At 43.3% G+C, this 27886-nt stretch overlaps 1 protein-coding gene across 1 annotated transcript in view; it reads right to left on the bottom strand.

Moving 5' to 3' along the window:
- The window catches only part of LOC126272038 (protein VAC14 homolog), a 106586-nt gene that overhangs the window by 63494 nt on the left and 15206 nt on the right, over positions 1-27886 (bottom strand). The window contains exons 3-5 of the mRNA XM_049974552.1: positions 22832-23065; positions 10628-10845; positions 3941-4061 (exon numbers count right to left, since the gene is read on the bottom strand). Of these exons, the coding sequence (XP_049830509.1) occupies positions 3941-4061; positions 10628-10845; positions 22832-23065 (573 nt within the window). The remainder of the gene's footprint in view (positions 1-3940; positions 4062-10627; positions 10846-22831; positions 23066-27886) is intronic.

The raw sequence follows: 27886 nt of genomic DNA on the forward strand, positions 1-27886 counted from the left end.
GATAACATCTTGAATTCTACTGAGCTTGTTATGAGGAGAAATGGTGACTAGTATACCTTCTATCTTGACACAGGCCTGAAGTGCCCATGATTGGTTGGTGTGCGAAGTTTGGATCAGCAAAGATCCATTTCTCAACTTCTCTATTGCAGCAATCTCCCCAATCTGATCTGCAATATTTTCACCAAAAAACAGTGGCTTTGTTGCAATGAAAGATCGACTGTCAGTCTGAGGACAAACCAAGAACTTGGCAAATTGTCCACTTCTATTTCTCCTTACACGACTCTTGTCTTGAGACATGGTCACAGGCAGAAAAGCCTTACGACTGCAAATCTCTGCCTTAAAATCACTGTTCCTGACAGTTGAGATGGCTGTGTTGTCATGGCTACTGTTAAGTTTGATCTGTTTCACTGCAGATCATCTGCCCTGATACCACTAATACTGATCAGAGGCTCTCCCTGTGGGTACCACTCCGTCAAGGCAAAGGCCACCTGGCACAAAAGCCTGGTACCCTGAAATAGGTAGGTACCCACTCCTTGGCTGACATGGGAAGGTTACAGCTCTGGCTTCTGCAATGTGGTCCCTGCATTGTCAGGTGACTACCACTGAGGACGTCCTTCCCCAAATGGCCTGTACTTCTGCAAAAATTGAAAAGTGGAGGTCAATCCTAAAATGGGAACCAGAATTTAAGAAGCCAAAAATGAAGAGGAGAAAAGCATTAAAAAAGTGAAACAAGTGAAAAATTTCTGAAGTCCAAAGAACAGTAAACAAAAAAAGGTAAAAATGTGACCAAATAAATAGATTCCTATTAGTCACCTCTTAGGACAGTCAAGGAATGGCCATGCATCTATTCTAGCCCCTGACATAGTATGCGGGTCGAACAAACAGAGAAAGACCTTGCAGAACTTCACTGTAGGCAAGATGTAATAAATAACTGGGATGAGTACCGATCAGTTATTGAAAGCAAACCATTTCTCACATTCCTTACAGAAGTTAACAACAAGACCCGGAAATGGTACAAGGAATGCAAGCTAGAGTTCAACAGGAAAATTAAGGACTGCTGGGCTAACAGAAAAGATCAAGGTACTAACAAGAAAACAGCTACTAAATTTCACTGAGAGCACTAGAAATGTTGGACGAAAGAAGCAGAGCTAGAACACAAGCACTGTGGGGTCCACGGGTGGCCCAAACAAGTTAAAAAAATTACAGTCTGCACTAACAGTCTGAGAATATTTTGCTTGCCCCTTTACTAGTTACTGCAAGGTTACAAGCATATCTAGTTAATTCCTGCTTCCAATTTCATATGATATACTGTCAAGTGCTGAGTGATATGGGAAGGACTTGTCTGATACTGAATGGATGACAGTTGTCAAAATGGATGAGCTGTTCATGATAAATTCATTTGATGTTGAAACAAATACCCTGAAAAGTAATGTGCTGAGGTTAGAACAGCAAAAAAATGGCTGTGAGCACTATGCGACTTAACTTTGGAGGTCATTAGTCACCTAGAGCTTAGAACTAATTAAACCTAACTAACCTAAGGACATCACACACATCCATGCCTGAGGCAGGATTTGAACCTGCGACCGTAGTGGTCGCTCTGCTCCAGACTGTAGTGCCTAGAACCACACAGCCACTCCGGCCGGCTTAGAACAGCTCACAGTTTAAACATTTCAGACTTACGGATACAAATGAAGAGGACAATATGTATTAAATATTAACCCATATAAACACTCATTATTTATATACGATCAGAAGTAAATTTCATGAGATTTTATCACCTTCAAAAAAACATTGCAAGTGGCAGTGTCGTCAAGAACAAATCCTTTTATAGCTATAATGCAAGATGTTTTTTTGAAGTGCTTCACAGAACTGTATTAACACTTTAAAGTAGTAAGGATGACTAACTGCGGTATTTTGGGGGATAAAGTACCTTCATGTCAAAACACCACATAAATATTGTCTTCATATCATTTTACCACCTTTTTGCATTCTTAATTTGTGGTGATGAAGAAGAAGGCTCCAAGTTTTTGGCCAAAGCAAATTGAGAGTTACCACAGCTAATTTTCCTAACATGAAACAGAATTTTACATTAGCCTGTTGTTCTATAATGTCTGAAACTGGAAAATTACCAAGCATGTGGAAAAATGTGTACAGAAACAAAGACTACATCTAACTAACTTTTTATGATGGAAGACTACATCTACACTGCTACTCCGCAAGCCACCATACAGTGCATGGTGCAGTTATTTCCTTTCCTGTTCCACTTGCAAATAGAGCAAGGGAAAAATGACAATCTATATGCCTCTGTATGAGCCCTAATTTCTAGTATATTCATGGCCCATAGGCACAGTGTATGTTGGCAGCAGTAGAATCATTCAGCAGTCAACTTCAGATTACAGTTTTCTAAAGTTTCTGAATAATGTTTCTCGAAAAGAATGTTGCATTCCCTCCAGCGATCCCCATTTGAGTTCCCGAAGAATCTCTCTAACACTTGCATGTAGTCCGAACCTACCACTAACAAATCTAGCAGCCCACCTCTGAACTGCTTCAATGTCTTCATTTAATCTGACCTGGTACGGATCCCAAAAACTTGAGCAGTACTCAAGAACAGGTCGCACTACTGTCCTATATGCGGTCTCCTTTACAGATGAACCACACTTTTCTAAAATCCTCCAATAAACTGAAGCTGACAATTTAACTCTCCTACCACAGTCCTCACAAGCATATTCCATTTTGTACCGCTTTGCAATGTCACGCCCTGATGTTAAATGACTTGACTGTGTCAAGCAGGAGACTAGTAATATTGTATCCGAACATTACAAGTTGTTCTTCCTACTCATCCGCATTAACTTACATTTTAATACAGTTAGAGTTAGTTGCAATTCATCACACCAACTGGAAATTTTGTCTTCTGTTGTCTTTTATTGTCCTACAGTCACTCAACTTTGACACCTTACTGCCCAACCTGTCTGCTAAAACATTCATGCTACAGGGAACAACAGTGGTCCTATCACACTTCCCTGGGGCACTCCTGATGATACCCTTATGAATTAATAGTCAGCTGATCAAAAACAATTTGCAATAAAGGTACCTGGTGGGTGAATTTATCACTTTAGTTGCTCTGTCTGCAAGTAATGAACCCATTTAACTTTTAGGCACCTCTCTCTATATTAATCAAATTCATATTAATGCCTCTTTCTTGCTAGTTCTATGATTAATGTTGTGGAATTATCAGGAGTCTACAAAGTAGATGGTGTTCACATAATTTATGCTGACCAGAAAGAAACTGCACACAGTAATGTATATAGGGCATCCCCAGAAGGAAAGGTCAGTGTTTAGAGATATGAATGAATACTCAGAGGGGGAGGGGGGAAATTGGCTGTAGAATGCCTACCATAAAAGCTATGAGTACCCGTTCAGTAGGAGACCTGTATTTCACAGTAGCGAAGTATTTCACAGTAGCGAAGTATTTCACAGTAGCGAAGTATTTCACAGTAGCGAAGTATTTCACAGTAGCGAAGTATTTCACAGTAGCGAAGTATTTCACAGTAGCGAAGATGAACAAGTGCTCATAGCTCTTAACGTATACACTTAAGAGCACATATTTTTTTTTTTTGTTTTGGTCTTTATGACCACCTCTCAAAATATGAAAAGCAAAGAGGTTGCGGTAGATGAGATTTATTTCACAGTATCAAAGATGAAGAAGTGCTCATAGCTCTCAAGGTATGCATTTTAGAGCCCATGTTTACTGGATTTTCTTCGCTTTGAATCATCGTTTCTATCATATCCCTTAATATTGACCATTTCTCCTGGGACACCCTGTATGTTAACTGTTGGTGGGTAACAATGTGTAAAGGCACTGTTTCTCCCCCCCCCCCCCCCCCCCCCCCCCTCCAATGGGCTATAAACTGGCCAACTTTTTATGACACTTGAGACATACCTGTAGTACCTCGTCTGTTGCTTGTGCATGTGTAATCAAGATATTAATCATTGCAGCAAAATCAACCCTTGAAGGATCATGCTTGATGCTTCGTAAAAATTCTCCTAGCGCTGTATCACACCTGGTAAAAAGGAGAAATAACGAATATGAAAACATATTAGGATGAATATTAATCAGCATTGTAAAATATAAATTAGAGAAAATGCACTGCCTAGTTACAAAAGCTTTTGGATGTCGACACTAATGTATACAGAACTGCAGTAAAGCATAAAAGAACCATCCAGTTTTTGTAAATATATCTGCCTAATGAAAAATCCAGGATGAAATAATGCTATGAAATGGATGGATTGCTACTCATCACATAGAGAAGGCGAATGACAGGCACATTTCACGGTTCATTTTAATGTAGACTTAGCTATTGGAACATTCTCCTTCAGATATAGAAAATACATGCACACACATGGCCACAACCTTTATTAGTCGCCGTTCCCATCTTCCTCTGTCTCCTTCCCTATTTCTGCTCCAGCCTTCCACACATCTTTCACCTTCTGTCCCCCCAGTACACTTTCATAGTCTTCCCCCCCCCCTCCACCAAGTATATCCTCCTGATGATGCACCTGGCAGCCCAACATATCATCACTGCCAGATCTCTGCATACATCCACAGACAGTGCTACAGCATCTTTCTAACCCCCATCCTCCCCACTTCTTCTATACCCCCACCACCCGCCACTTCTACATCTACATTTGCCCCAGTCAAGATTGCTGCTCACCGCAGTTGGGAATAGTGCCCCGAGGTGGCAGCTGTCATGTGTGCAACACCTTAGTCTACTTTTACTCTGTATCTGCTCTATGTAGTGAATAGCAACCCCCCCCTCCCCCCCCCCCCCCCATCTCTCTCTCTCTCTCTCTCTCTCTCTCTCTCTCTCTCTCTCTCTCTCTCTCTCTCTCTCTCTGTGTGTGTGTGTGTGTGTGTGTGTGTGTGTGTGTGTGTGTGTGTGTGTGTGTGTGTGTGTGTGTGTGTGTGTGTGTGTGTTTGTTGGGGGGGGGGAAGGGGGGGGGGAATAAATTCAGATTTCGGAAGAAAATTTCAAAAAGTTGACTTTTTCTATTTTTTAAGACACTCTGGGGTATCTCACCATTGAATAAAAATTGTTTGCTGCACAGAAGCATGTAATAAGGATAATATGTAGTGCCGACTCTACAGTCTCTTGTAGGTAGTTCTTTGAACAATTGGACGTGCTGTTAACAGCCTCACAATACATCCACCCCCTTATGAAGACTGACAAAATTATTCACAGTTCAAAAACAAGTTACATTCATAAATGTAATACTAGAAGCAGTAATTTTACACAGCACCCATTACTCAGCATTGTGTGGCACAGTAAAAAGTTAAATACTCAGTCATAAAAATCCTTTACCACCTTCCCAGTGATATAAAGAATTTAACAGATAATAAAATTAAAATTCAAGCACAAACTGATATCATACAAAGAGAGATTTGACAAAAGTAAGCATAAATCACTGTAAAAACAGGAAATGTGTTTATGATAGTCGTGTGGATAGTGTGGTGTGGAGATTCCATGTCAAATTAGCACAATTTTAAAATTAATTTTCACTCAAAATCTCAGATTCTGATGAAACTTTTCACAGAGGTATCTTACACATAAATAACACAGCAATGTGAAGTTGTCAAAAATTGCAAACTGCCCCAGTGCCATCATTTAAAAATTGCTGCAGCAACTCTCCTAATTAAGCTAAACTGATGGAACAAGTGCCATTTTGCAGCATATTTTATGAAGTTTTCTGTGATAATGCAACACAACATGGGTCCAAGATGAAAACTTTTTTTGAAAATTTTAAATTATAATCTAACAAAAAGAGCATATCCAAAATTTTAAAAAATGTATATAACCTTTGGCTTCCCTCTGACAACCATGCCTCCTGGATTGCAAGGATTGCTACCTTCCCTGTTTTCCTTTCCCTGTTGCTTCATAACCTGGGTTGTGAGTAACTAAGTCCACTTTCCCTTCTTCCCTTTCTTTCCCCTCTCTCCTCCCTGATGAAGGAACATTTATTCGTAAAGCTAGGAATTTAAATTTTCGGTTGTTTTTTGTGTTTCTATCGGCTGTACTGAACTGAGGTAAGTATTGGCCAGCCCATCTATCTCTTTGTTAGTAATTGTTTAGCATATGAGCTATGTCATACTTTCTAACTGTCTAGAGCATAAAGACATGGCAGGCTATGTTTTCAAAGAAAGCTAATTCAGTTTTAAAAAAACAATTTCTGACTGATGTACAGAAGATATACTACTTTTCAGATGGATGTGCAGCCCAGTACAAGAATAATAAGAATTTTCTAAACTTATGTTTCTAAAACAAATGTTCTGGCATGTAAACAGAATGGCATTTTTTTGGCTTCTGCTCATGGAAAAGAAACTTACGATCTTGTTGGTGGCACTGTTAAGAGATCAGCAATAAATCCAAGTCTGCAGAGACTGTATGATAACCAAAGTCTTACTCTACAAGAAATTTTTGATTGGGCTGTTAAAAATATTACATCTGTACACACTGAATTTTCGACACAAAAGGAATACATTCAAACTAACAGATTTCTACAAGAGCACCTTACTCAAGCTTTTGCCATCAACAGGATGCAGAGGTTACAAGCCTTTATACTGATAGCATATCGTACATCAAAAATATTTATACAAAAAAAAAAAAGAGAGATGATTGTATGGCATTGTTGGCTGGGATGCCCCATTCGTTGGAGTTTGGCCACCGTATTGCAAGTCCTTTATAGGTGACGCCACATCATCGACTTGCAAGCCAGTGATGATGAAAATGATAATAATGGACACACAACACCGAGTCCCCTGCCGGGAATCGAACCCAGACCCCTGCATGGTAGACAGTAATGCTACTGCTATGCTACGGAGTCGGACCATATTTGTACAGACTTTTGCAGATACACAATCTGCAGCTGGGGGGAGGGGGGGGGGGGGTAGAAAACAAAAAACTTGTTTTGAGAGAAATGGTGGTTAGCTTATATTCTATGTTTTAATACAAGGCAAAGGTCTTAATAAAGTTGAAGTTACTTTCCTTCACCCAGCTGGCCCCTCACTGCATTATGCATATCCTACAAAAACTAATCTTCTATGGGTATCTGTAAATGATGTTCCTTATCAAGTAAACCCAGTAACACCAACAGGAAGAATATATCAAATTCCTAGGAACGATACTGTGAAAACAAATGAAGCAAATTAAGAATTTAAAAAGAAGTGAAAACAAGTACAGTTTGTAAGAGATTTTGCAAGTGACATGCCGTATGTATGTGTTAACAGCAAATTTCAATGTGTACACAAATAAATCAAGAATAAAGTTGTGTATATTTCTGCTTAACTCTGTATTTTACAAAAGTCATTTTTAGTGAAATTTTATAAAAGTGTGAATCCACAACAGTTCAACTTTCATACTTATGGAATAATTAACAACAATGTTAAGTGTTGTACATAATTTTTTGAATATTTTAGAGACATGCTTTTTGATAACAATTTTCACCTCAAACTCATATTGTGTTGTGTATCATAGGAAAGCTCATGAGAAGTGTAGCAAAATGACATGTGTCCAATCATTTTAGCTTAGTTAGGAGAGTTGATACAGCAATTTGAAAAGGTGACGGGGGACTTTTTTTTGCAATTTTTTAAAACTTCACATTTTCAAAATAGGTTGAGGTATTTTAATAAAATTGCACATTTTTATTGATCTATATGTAGGCTACCTTTGTGCCAAGTTTCATCTAAATTTGAGACAGGGAGTAATATCACTATGATGATTTGACATGGAATGACTCTTCATAGTTTGCACTGAAAAAGTTTATAATTGTAAAATTGTCTCATCCCATACCACAGCAAGAAGAAAATATTAAGATCCATGAAAATACAAATAACTACACTAAACTAAATATCATAAGACTTATTAAATGCAAATGTAACCATACATTTTCAAATAAATCTATGATGAAATTAGATCTTAGAGACAATTTATGTTTAAGTACATTTATCAGCCAACCTTTTTGTTTGCTTCTATTTTATTAGCCTCTTACACTACACATCCATCTCCTCCATCAGCTGTGCTTTGCTTATCAGTGTACATTGTTCTTTCCTGGCCAACAACAACAAATGCTCTGCTTTAACAATCATTTTTAGAAAAGTGCTGTTCATGCATCTTTCTACAAAAGAAAATTCAATCTATAGAAGTAAGAAATTATGAGGCAGAATTATTGGCCATTACCTGACTTCAAGAAGCGAAATGTGTAGTATTGCCAATTAACACAAATAAAAGAAAAATGATCTACTTCCCTGTTTTCATATCTAATGCTTCCTTCCTCAGTCAGGAGAGGAGAACTGGTACAACAAGGTTAAAAAGGAAGGGTAGGGCTCTCAGGTCCCAGGATGAGAGGGGGCCACCTGACTAAGGAAGGTGTTTCACAATCCATGTTACATACGGGACTTAGTAGATCACATTTTAGATAGGAACCCATGTCCAGAAACGTCAACCAGTGACACTACAGAGCGTCAAAGTCACAGATGCTGACACTTATAAATATATGCATACACACAGGGTGATTCCGTGATGATGTTACACACTTTTTAGGGTGATGGAGAATGATAAATGTATCAATCTGAGGTAAAGTTCCCTGCACCAGAAACAAAAGAGTCTAAAGTTACAAGCAAAAACCTACTGATACATCTGACGGTGAAATACATGTACTGGTACTAGTAGTGTTGCTGCTAGGTTTTTAGGATAGGTAACTTCCAGAGGCAACAGTCTGGACCAAAACAAGGAAAAATGTCTAGTAAACATCAGCTCCAAAATACACACCTGAGGAGCTACGAGCACTTTTTCATCTTCGTTACTGTGAAACACATCTCTGTTGAACAAGTGCTCATAGTTATTAAGGTATGCATTTAGAACCCATGTTTACTAGACATTTTTCCTTGTTTTGGTCCACACTACCAGCTCTGAAAGTTGTTTACCTTACACTGTTATCTAAAACAATACCAATAGTTAGCTAAAACAATACCAATATGTGTATTCTACTGTCAGAGGTATCAGAACAGTTTTCTGCTTATAACTTTTGAATCGTTCATTTCAGATACAGGAACCCTTACGTCAAACGGATAAATTTATCATTCTCCATTATCATGGCATCACTTACTTTTACAGGTGATAATTTTGGCACTCTGTAGCATTGTTGGATGACATCCCTGGACATGGGTTCCTATATAAAAATTTATCTACTAAATCCCCTCTGCAACTGCTAGAAGTATGTAACAAGAATTGTGAAACAGCATGTATGTGTCTATTGAAAATACTGAACATTTCACTTCTTTAGGTAAATACTGGATAACAACCCAGTCTCATTATCAAAAAGATAAAAATTCTTTTTAGTAGTTGTATCAAGCAGTCTTTCTTTAATTTTACCTTGTAATGCACTTCATTTCATATACTCTGTCCTTACATTAACACATTAAATTTACAAAAACCACACACTTTTTGTCTGTTTCTCCTTATCTTGAGCGTGTTCCATGACTTTCTCATTTGATACACCAAAAAGCTTTCAATATCATTTCACATAAATTTAACAGCTCATACAGAAACATATTTCAATCTCTCCCGTCTTCCATTATCACATACAGTTTGTAAGGTCACCACAGTGGATTCTCCTGTGATAAGAGGACAAGTACAACCTCTGTGATGTGTGACAATGCTTGGTTGAACACCTGTGAGTTCAACACTGATTTTTATGGCTGCTTCTGTGGTTAGTAGCGAAAAGTATGCAGAAAATGCTAATTTTTCTTTTTTACTGCACAACTTTTTCCATTTTTAATCACACAGTGATAAAGATAGTGGTATTTTGTTTTTATATTTCTATGGTTGTTTTCGTATGGTAACATTTGCCAAGTTATAAAAATATCTGTTCTCATCGACCTATGTCAAATTTTTTTTTTTACGTATTACATATGGTAATGTTCAATTTTGATAAGACATTTCCATCAATACTGCTTTCCTTGATGTCTATCAATTCATACACCATTCATCCTTTGACTAATGGGCTGCATGTAACTAGTTGCTAAACTTATTCAGACATGAATAAATTTCACAATAAAATTACAACTTACAAATACAATAACTTTCTTTTGATTATCTGCCTCAGTTTTTCCCTTCTAGCAAAAAGCTAATAAGAACTGTGTTTACAACCATACAGTGTAAATACACACATTTTGAAAGGTAGCACTGTGAAAAGCATTTCAAAACAGTTTGTAACTAAATAAAATACTAATTACCTTCTTTCTCACAGCCGTGTCCTTTGGGAAGAACAAATATCGTTGATTGCAGCCATAATTAATTTCATGTTAATTGCTATGTGAAAAACTGAAGCAGATGCGGCCAAAGAAATAGATCATAAAGCCTTCAGAAGAAAGTAATAAATTCCAAAATCAATCACACACCTGTATGGAATAAAAAGTTGTGACAGAAGATTGTATGTGCCACCACAATCAATATTAATCTAAAAAGGGCAGTTAAAGTTACACTGAAACAGAAGAATGATACTTAATTTGAAACAATAGTACTATCATACACTAAATTATCCTTCTACAAGAAATCTGTAAGTATATACCTACATTTTTTTAATTTCCTGTGTAGGATCTTCCAAAATTCGAAATAAACCATCCAATATTTCTGGTAAAAATGGAATGAGATCAATGTCAGGAACTGCATACAGAGCTGACACCCAAGAAATAACAAACTGCCTCGTAAATGTGTTTTTTGTGTACATCATATCCCTTAACACAGGTACAAAGGCTACAAGGTCGAATGAGGCACTTTCTGTCACAATATCCTACCAAATTAACAACAGAAAACATGAGTTAGCATACAATAAAAGTTGGTGCACATATTAAAAAATATAAACAAATGTTACACAATTGATGTAGAAGCTTAGTTATGTGTGGCAGAGAGAATGTGTGAGATTAAAATTTATCAAACAAACTGTCTTCACATTTTGTCACTATTAATGTACATACTTCCCCTTCTGCAGTTGTTTGTTTTTGTTCTGTTTTACGGCACAAAAACATCTAGGGAGATATGGGCCACATCAGAACTGTAGAACATTAAGACAAGGAGAGGAGGTAAAAATGACTACTTGTTAATCCCAATTGATGGAAGAGAAGACAGTTAAAAAACAGGGATGTGAAGAAAGGTCTATAAGATACGCCATAGAGAAACATAGGTGTTGAACTAGAACTTAAATGGCCTTCACCATATTGTTACGATGGATTAAAACTAAAACGCGGGCGACAGCCTGCGCATGGTGCACTAAAATGGCAGATAACTCAGATGGCAAACACAAATGAGAATGTAAGTGGTTAAAACAAAGGCATTCCATCAGGATATGGTGGACTGTCAAGGATTGAGTGCAATGAGGTAGTGAGGAAGCAACACTTAACATATGGCGATGACTAAACAGACAATGCCCAATATGCAACCTAACTAAAATAATGATCTTATGGTGAGAGGGCCGAAAGAGGGTCGTCCAAGCTGCTAGGAGAGGCTTAATAACCTGGAGCTTTTTCCCATGAAGGGAAGACCAGTAATGGTGCCAATGCGACACCACTTTCTGACAGGTGACAACACAGAGAACATTGGAAGAAATGAAAAAACTAGCAGGCTGAGGTATGAGGACTGCAGCCTTGGCAGCAGCATCAGTGGCCTCATATCCTGTCACACCAACGCGACAAGGAACCCACATGAACATCACTGTGACTCTATCAAAGGTGAGTGAGTGACACCTGTCCTGGTTGGTTGGTTGGTTGGTTTGTTTGTGGGATTAAAGGGACCAGACTACTATGGTCATCGGTCCCTTGTTCCATAAAAACTAAAACCACCCGAAGAGAATAAAAAACGAACAACAGGAAAGACAGCAGACGAAACAGGACATGAAATACTCTGACAGAGACCAGACAAAACAAATTAAAACACACAGTGTGACGGTGGTTGACAACCGTAGAGAAAAACAGGAAAAGCCAACCACCAAGAACACTTTAAAACCTCAGTTTAAAATCAGAGGCTAAAAGTCAGAATCAACACTTAAAAAAAAAAAACCCACTCAGATAAAAGGATAAAAACCCCTTGCCCAAATAAAACACAAAACCAAGTCCACCATGGCAGAGTCATCTGATAAAAGAGCAGAGAGCGTGTCAGGCATTGCAAAAGTCTGCCTGAGCATGGTTAAAAGGGCGCACTCCGACAGAATATGGACCACCATCAAGGACACCCCACAACGACAAAGAGAGGGATCCTCACGACACAGTAAATAACTGTGCGTGAGTCGGGTGTGGCCAATGCGGAGCCGACAAAGGACGACTGAGTCCTTGCGGTTGGCTCGCATGGATGACCGCCACACAGTCATCGTGTCCTTGACGACACGGAGTTTGTTAGGGGTGGTCAGACCGCGCCATTCAGCATCCCAAAACGAGATAACTTTGCGGCATAAAGCTGCCCGCAAATCAGCCGCCAGGAAGCCAATCTCCAGAGATGGCGTACTGGTGGCCTCTTTCGCCAGGCGGTCAACAGTTTCCTGGCCGGGTATACCAACATGGTCTGGGGTCCAAACAAAGACCACAGACCTGCCGCTATGGGCGAGAGTATGCAGGGACTCCTGGATAGCCATCACCAGCCGAGAACGAGGGAAACACTGGTCGAGAGCTCATAAACCGCTCAGGGAATCGCTACAGATAACGAAGGACTCACCTGAGCAGGAGCGGATATACTCTAGGGCATGAAAGATGGCGACCAGCTCAGCAGTGTAAACACTGCAGCCAGCCGGCAACGAACGTTGTTCAGAATGGTCCCCTAGAGTTAGTACATAACCGACTAGACCAGCAACCATCGAACCGTCGGTGTAGACACCGCCAGAGCCCTGATACGTGGCCTGGATGGAATAAAAGCAGCGTCGGAAGGCCTCTGGAGCGACTGAGTCCTTCGGGCCCTGTGCCAAGTCGAGCCGAAGGCAAGGGCGAGGCACACACCACAGGGGTGTACGCAAAGTGGCCCGGAAAGGAGGTGGAACAGGGAAACACCCAAGCCAGGAAAGAAGCTGTTTGACACGTACGGCGATCGGACAACCCAACCGGGGCCCACGTTCCGGCAGATGAACGACCGACTGCGGGAAGAGGACACGATAATTTGGATGCCCGGGCAAGCTAAAAACATGGGCAGCATAAGCAGCCAGTAATTGTTGGCGTCGTAACCGCAGTGGAGGGACACCTGCCTCCACAAGTATGCTGTCCACAGGGCTGGTTCGGAAGGCACCAGTGGCAAGGCGTATCCCGCTATGGAGGATTGGGTCCAGCACCCGCAACGCAGATGGGGATGCTGAGCCATAAGCCAGACTCCCGTAGTCCAGACGGGACTGGATTAATGCCTGGTAAAGCCGTAGGAGAGTAGATCAGTCGGCCCCCCACCTGGTGTGGCTCAGGCATCGCATAGCATTTAGATGCCGCCAACACGCCTGTTTAAGCTGCCGAATATGAGGCAGCCAAGTCAACCGGGCATCAAAAACCATCCCCAAAAACCTATGTGACTCCACCACTTTAAGAAGCTTGCCGTCAAGATAAAGCTGCGGCTCTGGGTGAACAGTGCGTCGCCGGCAGAAATGCATAACGCAGGTCTTGGCTGCGGAAAACTGAAAACCATGCGCTACAGCCCAATACTGCACCTTGCGAATTGCGCCCTGTAGCTCACGTTCAGCAGCTGCAATGCCAATAGAGCTGTAGTAAAGGCAGAAGTCATTAGCATACAGGGAAGCGGAGACAGTATTTCCCACGGCCGCAGCGAGCCCGTTAATAGCTATTAAAAACAGACACACACTGAGAACAGAACCCTGTGGCACACCGTTCTCCTGGACTTGGGAGGAACTATATGAGGCCGCAACGTGCACGCGGAAGGTACGATACGACAGAAAATTGCGGATATAGATCGGCAGAGGGCCCCGAAGACCCCATCCATGAAGCGTAGAAAGGATGTGATGACGCCATGTCGTATCATACGCCTTCCGCATGTCGAAAAAGACAGCAACCAGATGCTGACGGCGGGCAAAGGCAGTACGGATGGCCGACTCCCAGGCTCACCAGATTGTCGGCGGTGGAGCGGCCTTTACGGAACCCACCCTGAGACGGAGCCAGAAGGCCTCGAGACTCCAGTACCCAATTCAAGCGCCGGCTCACCATCCGTTCAAGCAACTTGAAAAGAATGTTGGTGAGGTTAATGGGACGGTAGCTGTCCACCTCCAAAGGGTTATTCCCTGGTTTCAGAATGGGGACAACAAGACTTTCCCGCCATTGCGATGGAAACTCACCCTTGACCCAAATGCGGTTGTAAAGATCGAGGAGGCGTCGCCGGTAGTCCACTCAAAGGTGTTTCAGCATCTGAGAGTGGATGCTATCTGGCCCAGGAGCGGTATCAGGACAAGCGGCGAGGGCACTTCGAAATTCCCACTCACTGAATGGAACATTGTACAATTCAGGATGGTGAGTGCGAAAAGAAAGACACCGACGTTCTATCCGCTCCTTAATGGAGCGGAAGCCCAAGGGGTAGTTGGCAGAAGCGGAATTCATAGCAAAGTGCTCTGTCAAGCAGTTTGCAATGACGTTGGAGTCAGTACAAACTGCTCCATTCAGTGAGAGCGCAGGGACACTGGCAGGGGTCCGATAGCCATAGAGGCGGTGAATCTTGGCCCAGACCTGTGATGGAGTGACATGGAGGCCAATGGTGGACACATACCGCTCCCAGCACTCCTGCTTGCGTTGGCGGATAATGCAGCGGGCTCGCACATGCAACCGTTTGAAGGCGATAAGGTGGTTGATTGAGGGATGTCACTTGTGACGCTGGAGCGCCCGCCGGCGAGGTTTAATCACTGGCGGAAACCTGGGAAGGGAGGGACCCAAGGGACCCCTTGCGACCGTGAGAAGCCGAAGAAGGTGGACACTTCTCCGGCCTAGAAGTGGGGACGGACGTCCCCGATGGGTGGGATGGTGTTGCTCCTGAGGTAGGTGGCGCAGGAGCAACCCGGTGGGTAGAGCCCCCCCACTGGCGAGGGGGCAGGAGGAGTTGTACTACTCGTCGATCCGACCACAATTGGAGAAACAGATGGGGCTAGCACAGGTGTTGTAGCAGCAGCGTAGGAAGATGTCATTCTCACAGGATGGAGTCGGTCGTATTTCCTCTTGGCCTCAGTATAGGTTAGTCGGTCCAGGGTCTTGTATTCCATGAGGCAACCACCAAGGCACAGTCCGCCGCCGAAGGGACCCAGAAGAACGGGGAATGGCAGATTCGGCGGCAGTAACGATGCCGGTGGTGACTGATTGAACCACTGCATCAATGGCATCATTAGAGAGAGGCTCAATAGCGGCAGTGGAGGAGAACAAGTCCCAGTCAGCCTGATTCATAGCCCATCTGCTAGGGCGCCCAGAAGACTGACGCTGTGGCAGTGACAGAAAGATCGGAAAGTGGTCACCATCACACAGGTCGTCATGCACTCTTCATTGGACAGACGGTAAGAGGCTAGGGCTACAGATGGAAAGGTCAATGACGGAGTATGTGCCATGCGCCACACTGAAGTGTGTGAAGGCACCATCATTTAAGATAGAGAGATCGAGCTGCGCCAATAAATGCTCAACGATGGCGCCTCCACCTGTTGCCACTGACCCACCCCAGAGATGGTTATGGGCGTTAAAGTCGCCCAGTAACAGGAAAGGTGGAGGCAATTGAGCTATCAGAGCAGCCAGGACATGCAGCGCGACATCACCATCCGGCGGAAGGTAAAGACTGCAGACGGTAACAGCCTGTGGCGTCCACACCCGAACAGCGACAGCCTCTAAAGGTGTGTGGAGAGTTACAGACTCGCTGTGAAGAGAGTTCAGGACAAAGATGCAGACGCCACCAGACACCCTTTCGTAAGCTGCCCGGTTCTTATAATAACCCCGATAGCCACGGAGGGCGGGGGTTCGCATTGCCAGAAACCAAGTTTCCTGCAGAGCAATGCAGAGGAAAGGGTGAAGGCTGATAAGTTGGCGGAGCTCAGCTAGATGGTGGAAGAAACCGCTGCAGTTCCACTGGAGGATGGTGTGTCCATGGCTGAGAAAGGCTTGACGGGACTGGGAAGGGAGATTACGCCGCTGGGTCACCTGCTGCCTCGGATTTAGCACCCGTGATAGTGCTTTCCATGGCGTCTGATGGACCGGCGAGATGGAGGTCCTCAGCGGACGCCAGAATCTCCACCGCATCCTCAGACGCAGAGCTGGAAGGTTACGGTGGGATGGCTGCCACCACGAGTTCCTTGGGCTGAGAGCTCTTCTTTGGTTTCTCACGCCGTTCCTTGGGTCGCACCGGCTGGGAGGGCTTCACCGATTCAGTCTCCGGGACGGAGGAGGATCGTGAAGCCCTACGACCAGCTGATTGCGGGCACTTACGCCATTGTTGGTCGTCAGGCTTCTCGCTGGCGAAAACCTGGGAAGGGAGGGACCCAAGGGACCCCTTGCGACCGTGGGAAGCCGAAGAAGGTGGACACTTCTCCGGCTTAGAAGTGGGGACGGACGTCCCCGATGGGTGGGATGGTGTTGCTCCTGAGGTAGGTGGCGCAGGAGCAACCCGGTGGGTAGAGCCCCCCCCCCCCCCCCCCCCCCCCACTGGCGAGGGGGCAGGAGGAGTTTTACTACTCGTCGATCCGATCACAATTGGAGAAACAGATGGGGCTAGCACAGGTGTTGTAGCAGCAGCGTAGGAAGATGTCATTCTCACAGGATGGAGTCAGTCGTATTTCCTCTTGGCCTCAGTATAGGTTAGTCGGTCCAGGGTCTTGTATTCCATGATTTTACGCTCTTTCTGGAAAATTCGGCAGTCTGGCGAGCAAGGTGAATGGTGCTCCCCACAGTTGACACAGATGGGAGGCGGGGCACATGGAGTATTGGGATGTGATGGGCATCCGCAATCTCGACATGTGAGGCTGGAAGTGCAGCGAGAAGACATATGGCCGAACTTCCAGCACTTAAAGCACCGCATCGGGGGAGGGATATAGGGTTTAACGTCAAATCGGTAGACCATTGCCTTGACTTTTTCCGGTAATGTATCCCCTTCGAAGGCCAAGATGAAGGCACCGGTAGCAATCTGATTTTCCTTCGGACCCCGATGAACGCGCCGGACGAAATGTACACCTTGGCGCTCTAAATTGGCGCGCAGCTCTTCATCAGACTGTAAAAGAAGATCCCTATGGTAAATAACTCCCTGGACCATATTTAAACTCTTATGGGATGTGATCGTAACAGCAACATCCCCCAACTTGTCACAAGCGAGTAACCGTTGTGACTGGGCAGAGGATGCCGTTTGTATCAGGACTGACGCAGAGTGCATTTTTGACAAGCCCTCCACCTCCCCAAACTTGTCCTCTAAATGCTCGACGAAGAACTGAGGCTTTGTGGAGAGAAAAGACTCCCCATCAACCCTCGTACACACTAAGAAGCGGGGCGAATAACTGCTACTGCCATCCTGAGACTTACGTTCCTCCCACGGTGTGGCCAGGGAGGGGAACGTTTTCGGATCGTACTTCTGAGCGTTAAACTGAGCCCGAGAACCCTTAGAGACTGCTGGCAGCTGGCCACCAGCGAGAGACGATGTACCACGCTTCATTGCGGGTCATCCGCCCTGATGCCACCTACCCCGACCAAAGGCCCTCCCCACGGGCGCCACCCAGCCACGGCAAGAGCCACCTGGCAGGATGGTCGTTGCCGGGAGTCCCAATACCCCAGGAGGATAGGCATCTACTCCTTGGCATACGTGGGGAGTTAACGGCGCAGGCATCAGTAGAGCGATCCCTGTGTTGTCAGGGGGCTACAACCAACAGGGTACATGGCGGCCCCACCACAACGGACTGGCTACCGTGCTGGATGTTAGGTAACATTTGGTCCATGGTCGCCATCGGTGCAGAAAGAGGCACCACACAGTGCAAGGTGTTATCTGCACGCAGAAAAAGAGTCATGCCCAAGAGATGGAGAGCGGACAGGACTGCAGTTCAACGGTGTATAAGCTGGTGAAAGGTCTGATCGCAAGATGGACACAATGCACCAAGTAAGGCGCCCTTCCCCAATCGCCTCGCTCTTCGGAAAATTTTGAGAGATGGAGGTCAAACCCAACAGGGGACCATCATATATGGCCGAAAAGTTTGAGACTCCTTTTAGTCGCCTCTTACGACAGGCAGGAATACCGCGGGCCTATTCTAACCCCCGAACCCGCAGGGGGACACCTGTCCTGGACCAATTGCACTAAGGAATAGACAGTATACAGCACACGAAGCTTTGAAGGGCACAGAGAGTCAGAGCACATGCTGCAACTGAAAAGCCTGTGTCACTGGATGTTCTGCGTGGCCTGAAACATGGGAAAGAGCTCTGAAACTGAAGGTGATAGAGTGGGGCTGGAGTAGTGTCCTTAGGAAGCAAATGAAGGCCAAGGTGAACATGGGCTGCTGCACGAAGCCAGGATGGCGAAGGGTATACACCAACCAGGAAAGTTGCAGGTAGTGTAAAGTTAAGCTGCCAGAGTAAGAGCAAATAGCAAACTCCAGGAGGTAACAGAAGAGGGACGTGCCCCATACTGGTGATGAAAGGATTCACCTCAGAAGGAGGCATAGGATGGGTGGTCATGCATGGCAGACACATGGCATGCATATCTGCCGAGAAAAAGTCACAGCAGTAGGACAGCAGTAGTTCAGCAGCTTCAGCATACAGACTCTCAACTGGGCTAATGTAAAAGGCGCCAGTGGCCAAACTGATGCCACAATGGTGGAAAGTATTGAGACAGGGTAAGAGGGATGGATGTACAGATGTATAAATGAAACACCCATGGTCTAGTTTCAAACAAACAAGGGACCAATACAAACAGAGGAGGGTGGTTCGATCTGCTCCCCAGAAAGTACCATTGTGGACATGGGAAATTGAGGTACCGGGTACAGTGGGCTGCCAGGTAAGACACGTTGGAGGACCAAGAAAGTTTCCTATTGAGCATGAGCTCCATAAATTTCATAATTTCAATGAATGGAAGAGCAACAGGCCCAACATGTCAAGATGATGGAAGAAACCAACTGCACCACCAGACATTCATACAAACAGTTTTGTCACTGGAAAAATGAAAGCCATTGTCAATGCTCCATGAGTAAAGACCTTTGAGACACCACTGAAGACACTGCTCAATGAGACAGATCCATGGAGAACTGCAATAGATGGCAAAATTGTCAACGAAAAGGGAGCTGCAGATGACCGATGAGAGACAGGCCATTATAGGTTTAATAAACGTGACCAACAAGGCAGAATCCACATGTTCAATGACACTGTCAGCTACTGTCAGCTGGAAGTTGGGGAATGGATCTTGGTCCAAGAGAGCTGCCGGAGGTTGGCCCACACGATGGAAGAGAGAGAGTGGAACTGTTAAAAGAATAGTGAATTAAATCCTTCTTTGTTATTCTGAAGAAAGCAATGACACAGTGCACAAAACTGTTTATTATGAATGCAGTTTGCCATTGTAGGAGGAGGTTTAAAAACACGGAGAGAATGTCTCGACATGCAAACTGTGTCACGGCACGCCTCAATCCCTCAAGGGACTGAGAAGATGTGGTAAAGAGGAAGTTTGAGGAATTGAATGTTCTGTAGCGATAAGGATAACATTTGTAAGATATTCTACATGGTCATCACAATTGGGAAAATGTTTGTGGAAGGTCTCTGGGGAGGAGTAAAGCCTCCAGTCAGCCTTTGTAAGCTGACATCTGGGTGTGCACATAGGTGGGGTAGGAGTCAGTAAACGGATAGCACATGGGAAATGGCCACTCGAGTATGTGTCAGAGAGAACAGACCACTTGAGATGATGGGCAAGCAGGGTAGTGCAGAAGGCTACACCCAAATGGGAATAGGTGTGCGTGGAGTCTGAAAGGAACGTGGGTGCTCCTGTTTTAAGGCAGAAGAGGTTAAGTTGATTGAGAAGGCAGCCACGATGGCAGCACTCTGACAGCCCAAAGGAGATGGTACACATTAAAGCCACCAAGCAGCAGAAATGGGTGAACTAGCTGCCCAATAATCTGGAGGAAGTCTGCCCTGGTGACATTGAATGACGGAGGGATGTAAATGGTGCAATGGGAAAAGGTCAAGTGAGGGAGAAAAAGGCAAACTGCAACAGCTTGAGGGTGGGTAGTTAGGAAGATGAATTTCATCCTGTATGAGCAGCACGATTCCCCAGGATTGGAATGCTGTCCTTGGGGGAGGGGGGGTTAAGGTCAAAATGGACGAGAGCTAAGAGCAGTTGTGAGTAAGCATTTTTGTTTCCAAAAGGCTGCCAAGTGCCAGCTTTTGAAGACTCGCTGCTCCAGAGCACACACAGAGGCAGAAGGATCGTGCTCCATGAGGTCTACAGAAGCATCGGCATTCTCCTTCTGTCAGCCTTGGAGCCCAGGGTAGAAAAATGTTTGGTGGTGCACATTGGAGAGACAGGGCTCGGCTGAGTGAGGGTATCAAGTGGTGACACAATCAAAGAGGACCTCTGAGTCGGTGAAGGAGAAGACTGTTTGCCTTTGTTTGACTTCTTGGAGCCTTTCAGATTTGCAGAGGAAAACTCAGATGTTGGCTGACTGGAGGGAGGAACGAAGTCTTCATGGAAGTATTCCTTCTGTCCCTTCCAGCCTGCCAATTGTGTACCTAGTGACTTCGCCCCATGAGGCAAAAGTTCGGTGGCTTTGACTTTTTGCGTATTTGATTCTCTGATGCCTTCACTATTTCCTCTCTCACACCTACCCATTTGTCTTCTACAGTATTCCCTCCCCCTGTTTCAGTCAATCACCACCTAATTCTCCCTTTGAAACTCTCAACTAAATTTGGTTCTTTCAATTTGTCCAGGACCCCACCTCCCTAACTTCCCATCGTTCTGTAATTTTGTCAGTCATAATGTGCGGTTTATAACCAATAAATTATTGTCAGTGTCTACATCTGCCTCGGGAAATGTTTGCAATATCTCTGTCTTGGCATTATACACTGAAGAGCCAAAGAAACTGGTACACCTGCCTAATATCATGTAGGGCTCCCCACAAGCACACAGAAGTGCCACAACACGATGTGGCATGGACTTGACTATGAAGTAGTGGTAGTTTGGTGGCTAGTAGAACTGTTTAAACTCTAATGAGTGTTCCTGGAGCCACTCTACAGCAATCCTGGACGTGTGGGGTGTCACATCATCCTGCTCGAATTGCCCACATCAGTCAGAATACATGCAGGTGGTCAGACAGGATGCTTGTGTGTCACCTGTTAGAGTTGTATCTAGACATATCAGGGGTCCCACATCACTCTAACTGCACATGCCCCGCACCATTACAGAGCCTCCACCAGCTTTAACAGTCCCCTGCTGACATGCAAGGTCCATGGATTCATGAGGTCTCCATACCCATACTCTCAATACAATTTGAAACGAGACTCGTCCGACCACGCAACATGTTTTCAATCATCAACAGTCCAATGTCTGTGTTGATGGATTCAGATGAGATGTAAGGCTTTGTGTTGTGCAGTCAACAAGGGTACACAAGGGGACTTTGGCTCCAAAAGCCCATATCAATGATGTTGCATTGAATTGTTCACACCCTGACACATGCTGATGGCCCAGCATTGAAATCTGCAGCAATGTGCAGAAGGATTGCACTTCTATCACGCTGAACGATTCTTTTCAGTCATCGTTGGTCCCGTTCTTGCAGGATCTTTTTCCTGCTGCAGTGATGTCGGAGACTTAATGTTTTTCCGGGTCCCTGATATTCATGGTACACTCATTTCCCTTAACTATATGAATAACTACTTTTATCCTTACATCATACATACATTCAATCTCTTCTTCCTCTGCAAACTATTGTGCATATAAAATTGTACTATCATGGTGTGTGTGTGTATGTTGGCTTTGTGTCTGTCTTGGCTACAATAATCTATTCATTATGCTGTTCACAGAAGCTTACTCATTATTAGACCCACTCCTGGATTATTCCCACTTGAGGTTTTGTTGATAACTCTGTACTCACTTAACCAGAATTTCTGTTTTTCCTGCCATTGCACTTCATCAGTTCTCACTATATCGCACTTTAACTTAGCCATCTCTCTTTTTTAAATTATCTATTCTACCTACCTGTTTAAGGGGCTTAATATTCCCACTCAGACATGTAGAATACCGGTCTTGTTTTCACTGCTAATAACATACACCTAAGTACCCCCTACCAAGAGACATAAACATGAGACTATTTTACATCAGGAATATTATACTGAAGATGGTGTCATGACATATAAGACACACAGTAGAGCTACATGCCACAGGGAAAAATAATGGCTGTAGTTTCCCTTGCTTTCAACTGTTCACAGCATCTGAGCAAGGCCTTCTGGATAATGGTACAAGGCCAGAACAGTCAATCATTCAGACTGTTGTCCGTGCAACTACTCAAAAGACTGCTGTACTCGTCAGGAATCAAAGGTTAGTCTGGCATCTTCACAGATTGTGGTTGCATATATGGTACAGAAATCTGTATCGTTGAGGCATGCAAGCTACCCTACATTTTCAAGGTCCATGGTTCATTGTACGTGCATATCATATTCACTGCTTAATGAATACAATGAAACAACAATAATAGATTACCATGGAAAAGAGGTATTCTATACCTCCTGCTTACATTCTCCTAACTATTACAGACTCACCTGGCAGGAAATGAATAAAGAACTACAGATGTCCCCAAATAACACACATATAAATTAATTTGGAATATTGCTTACCTTCATAAGTCTGTCCAACAGTTCTGATCCATTCTTCACATTTTGGTCTGGATCAGCTGCTAGCTTACTGAGAGCACTAAAAATGTCAGAGAAATGAATAAGAACTGAACCTCGAGCCACTTTGACAACATTGTACAATGATTCACAGGCATAGTAACGCACTCTCAGATCTGAGTCAGTGAAGCAGGCCAATATCGGATACACCAGTTCTTTCGTGTACAGACCACAATCTTGCTGCAAATAAAAAAGAAGAGACAATTATAGAATTGGCAACATTCACTACCATAGAAGCAGAATAAAAAAAATGTAAGTTAAGACAGATGTAGCTGCTAAAGTTTGCACATCTTAAGATTAGTAGAAATGTAAATAGTTGTACAAAACACAGAAGTGCCATTGATTCACTTACTTTTTTTTCCGGAACCAAATTCTGTTTCATTCTTACACTTGGAGCCAGGTAGTTGGAAATGTGAAATTTCACTTATTTAATCATTCGTAGGCAAGAAAATACTTCACACAGAGATTGTCCAAAGCAAATATGCCCACAAAATGAGCAATGAAATGGCACAGAAAGTTGAAAATATAATGAAGAAAGGCATATTATACAAGATGATTACGATAAGCTGTTCATCTTGTTTCCAGATCAGTTAAAGATATAATTTTGTTTCCACCCAAAAGAATGATGATAATTTCTCACTAACATTCATATAGCTATATTACTTGCAGAGATCAGGATCAACTTCATTTTTTCAGGCGAAACTATAGTAATTTCTGCTGCTAGTTTCATAGTTCTAAATCATACAGATTCAACAGCATCTCTCTTTACCAAATCTGACTAGTTTAAAGAAATAATAAGAGTTATCTGTTTTATACATGAAACTGATCTGTGTCTTATGAGGATGTTATACAAAACTGTTGCGCCAGGCTGGTGGGGCATTCCAGCCTAACAGTGTCAAGAGAATGTATTTACAACAGTGGAAAAGATGAGAAAAATTAAATTTAGAAATTGTTCTAAAACACTTAGCAACATATGCCTAGACCAGCACATCAACCAGAAGGCAAAGGATATGGTATCTAAGGATGATTCACCAGTTAACTATGATAACAGGTCTGCTCATATTTCTGCCAATTTCCTTGAAAGAAAGGAGCATGATGAAAATGAAAAGATTTGTAAAACACAGAATTGAAGAGTAGAGACTGTTTAATAACAGCTTTGAGCTAAGAATTTAATATCAAAATACACACTGTGGAGCAGGAAATGGTGGGAGTGGAAAATGGCTGGAGATTTTGTCAGTGTATATCCATAACAGCATTTAAAGAAATTTATTAATCAATTTCAACAACTATGAGCAAACACACAAGATGACACAAACTAAGCATTCAGTGCTAAATTATCGAAATGCAAAAACCTGATATCTCTCATGATATAATTATCTACCCCTTTATATTTCTTCAATCTTACAAGGTCTGTTAGAAAAATGTCCAACCCCCCCCCCCCCCCCCCATCTCTCTCTCTCTCTCTCTCTCTCTCTCTCTCTCTCTCTCTCTCTCTCTCTCTCTCTCTCTCTCTCTCTCTCCCCTACCTCCCACCTTTAGTTTTCTTTTATTGAATGAGAATGTGATGCATTTGAATCTAGCATGCTTGCATATGCTGATCTTGAACCTCCACGTGCATGTGTGAATTTTTTCCTGCCTGTCGACAGTCAGTTGCTGGCATACAGCAGTTGAGTGAGATAGTGTGTAGCACTTGTGTTGGTTTTTCATTCCAAGAGAAATGTCGAAATGACTGGAGCACCGCTATTGCATCAAATTTTCCCTGAAACTGAGTGACAGGCAGGTGTAAACCATTCAGAAGAATCAGAAGTCTTTTGGTGACAATGATATGGGCATCACATAGATTAAGGAGTGGTACAACCAATTTAAAGACAGCTGCACATTGCTGGAGAGTGAGCTGTGCTCCTGTCGGCCATCAACATGCTGAAATGACCGGGTCATTGCCAAAGTGAATACTGTGGTGATGTGGGACTGCCATGTGACCACCAGGGAAATTGCAGAGGAGGTAGGCATCAGCACTTTCCATTGTGACTGAAAGTTTGGTCATGAAGAGTGTAAGCTGCTGATGGCAGAGCAACAGCAACTTTGTGTTGAAGTCTCACAGGACAAGCTGGGTGCCACAGTGATTCTGACTTTGTGAACACCGTAATCACTGGTAGCGATTCCTGAGTGTATGGGTATGACACAGAAACCAAATCCCAGTCATCACAGTGGAAGCATTCCTCGTCACCAAGACCAAAGAAGGCCCATCAACTGCGCAGCCACATCAAAGTGATGCTGACTGCTTTCTTTGAGTGCCACTGTGTGGTACACTATGAGTATGCGCCACAGGGTCAATCTATCACTAAAGAGTATTACAGGAATGTCCTCCATTGCCTATGTGATGGTGTGTGGGACAAGAGACCAGATTTGCAGTCAACAGGATACTGGCACCTGAATCACAACAGTTCTCCAGCACATTCCTTGCACCTGATTCAGACATTTTTGGCAAAAACCAGATTCCTGTGCTTCAACAGGCTCCTTACTCTTCTGATATGGGCCCTTGCAACTTCTGACTGTTCCCCAAACTCAAGAGCTCACTGAAAGGATCATCATTTCAGACAAGAGAGGACATAGTGGCAGCAAGGCCAGCCAAGCTTAACTCCATTCCGAAAGGGGCTTTTTCAGTATGCTTCCAACAATGGCGGCACCACTGGGAGAAATGTGTAGAATCTCAAGTGAATTACTTTGAGGGTGATTAGGTGTCCACTGCTCTAGGTAAGCCAGTTTTCTCCCTGGCTAAAGGTCATACGCTTTTCTAAGAGATGTCATACAATAAATGAGGCACAAAATAATATACCATAAATAATACAACAACAGTAAAATAGATAAAGAAAGCACACAATAATCAACCTTTTCCCAGGACAAAAATCTTAAATATACCCAACCAAAAACTGACACTAACTAATACTAAATGCGCAGTTAACAAGAGAACAGAATGTAACTAACAAAACACACCAAAACAGGTTAAACTTGGCTGCACAAAATAAATGAAAACAGCAGGATGGTGACAGTCAGTACAGACAATACAATTACAAAGTACGGGTTCTCAACTTGCACACTACATACTACTATGGTCTCACTATAATTACAATGTGATTCCTTTCATGACTTAAATTGGCCAAGCCAGACACAGTTGTCTTCACTACAAAGATTACACTGATCACAACTGGCACAATCTCCTTTAACTGTCTTAGTCAAACAACACTGTAACTACTGCAACTTGAATCTGGCTTTGCCTTATTCCCTGGATCCACAAAGCAAGCACCGTCTGCTGCTCCACCATAGTCAGTGGCCAATGTACACAGCAAGCCACCACACGTCCACACTGCAAATCTATCAGGCTGCCACACTGCTTTGCCCCACGACTTCCTCCTCCACCTCATACAGCTGGTTGCTCTCTTAGAAAGTTGCTACCTGTCTTCAAATACTGCTGTCTTGATACTCTTTTGTCTTACAGAGTCTCCACCTGATGACAGCAGATTCCCCGTCATTTATCTACATGGCGGTGCTATCACTGGTCGACTAACTGGGCCAGTCACGCTAGAACATAAACAAGCTCAGTCGATGCGCCATGCATGGGCCTGGTGCTGTACACAAAATCATCTCTTCTGTTGTCCATGAACCCTTGATGCCAGTTCCAAGTTGGTGTTGCTGGTTCACTCCCATATACCGGATTCCTCATTGTAATACCATGCTGCTCCATGTCCTGCCATGCAGCTGCAGAGCAACTATATTGCTCTTGCTTGTGTGTTCTGCTGTGGCAGAAGTCAGCCCCAGAGATGGTGCCCACAGCAGGCAGGAATATGAATGAATCATTAAATTAGCGCACGACACTTACAATGCAAAATTACATCAGCAATGACAACAAAATGGAAATCACAAAAGGATGTGGTTATAAAAACTTTCTTAGAACTCCATATCATCAAGTGTTTGAAATGACCACTGTCTATTGCCATACATGTTTGCAGTTGCTGGCGCAAGGACTTCTGTATAGACTGAACAGGTCTAATTAATATAATTAGACACACTGCAAAAATGCTGTTTTAAATCCTCTTGGGTTGTTGGAACTTGTACATAGCTTTTATTTTTGAGTTTACCTCAGAGAAAAATTTACAGTGGTGTTAAATTAAGCCCATATGCTGACCACTTGACGCCTTCATGTATTATCCAGAGATCACTAGACCTGTATGAATATTCACCTAACCATAGGTGAGTAGTGAGCCGGGCACCTGTTGTGTTGGTGCCACATACATCTACATATTTCAAGTGATGTTACCTCTAGGATAGCCCACAGCACTTTGACAAGAAATTATATGCATATTTAAGCTTTTAAGATTTTTCCTATTAAGTAAGGACCAATTATGCTGTCTCCACTAATTCTGGACCAAACATACACACCTCACTACCTCTGATATTCAACCTGTTTCAGCACTGAGGATTCTCAATAGCCTAATAACGCACATTTCTTATACACTGATTTGTAAACATAGCTCCACTGGTAAAGAGAATTATTTGAAGAAAGAACCTACTGTCCTAATGTCACATTAGAAACAGAGTAACAGAATCCACATATCTGCTGCAAATGCATTGGTTTATTTGCAGGTGAAGTGACATATGATACAGTTTGAAGCTGTCTGCATGCAAAATGTGTACAACGCTAAGCTGACATATTCCAGAGATACTTGCAGCTTCTCCGAAGCTAACATATGGCTTATGAGTAACAGCAGTCAGAACATCTATTTTGGTCATTCTGCCCATGGCAGGCTTGCTTCTCACTCTCTGTGTAGTATTCCACTGCCATTCTACATTCTCCATAAAATAGCAACATACACTTTTTATATTGTGTTTGAAAGACATTTACCTGTTATTTCAAATTACCTCAGCACTCCACACACAAAAATGATGCAGACAGAATGAAAGTTAGATTTTCTTTGTTCACCTTTCATACCAGTATCATAGTGG

This window comes from Schistocerca gregaria, chromosome 5 (genome assembly GCF_023897955.1).
Source record: "Schistocerca gregaria isolate iqSchGreg1 chromosome 5, iqSchGreg1.2, whole genome shotgun sequence".
Lineage (NCBI taxonomy): Eukaryota > Metazoa > Arthropoda > Insecta > Orthoptera > Acrididae > Schistocerca > Schistocerca gregaria.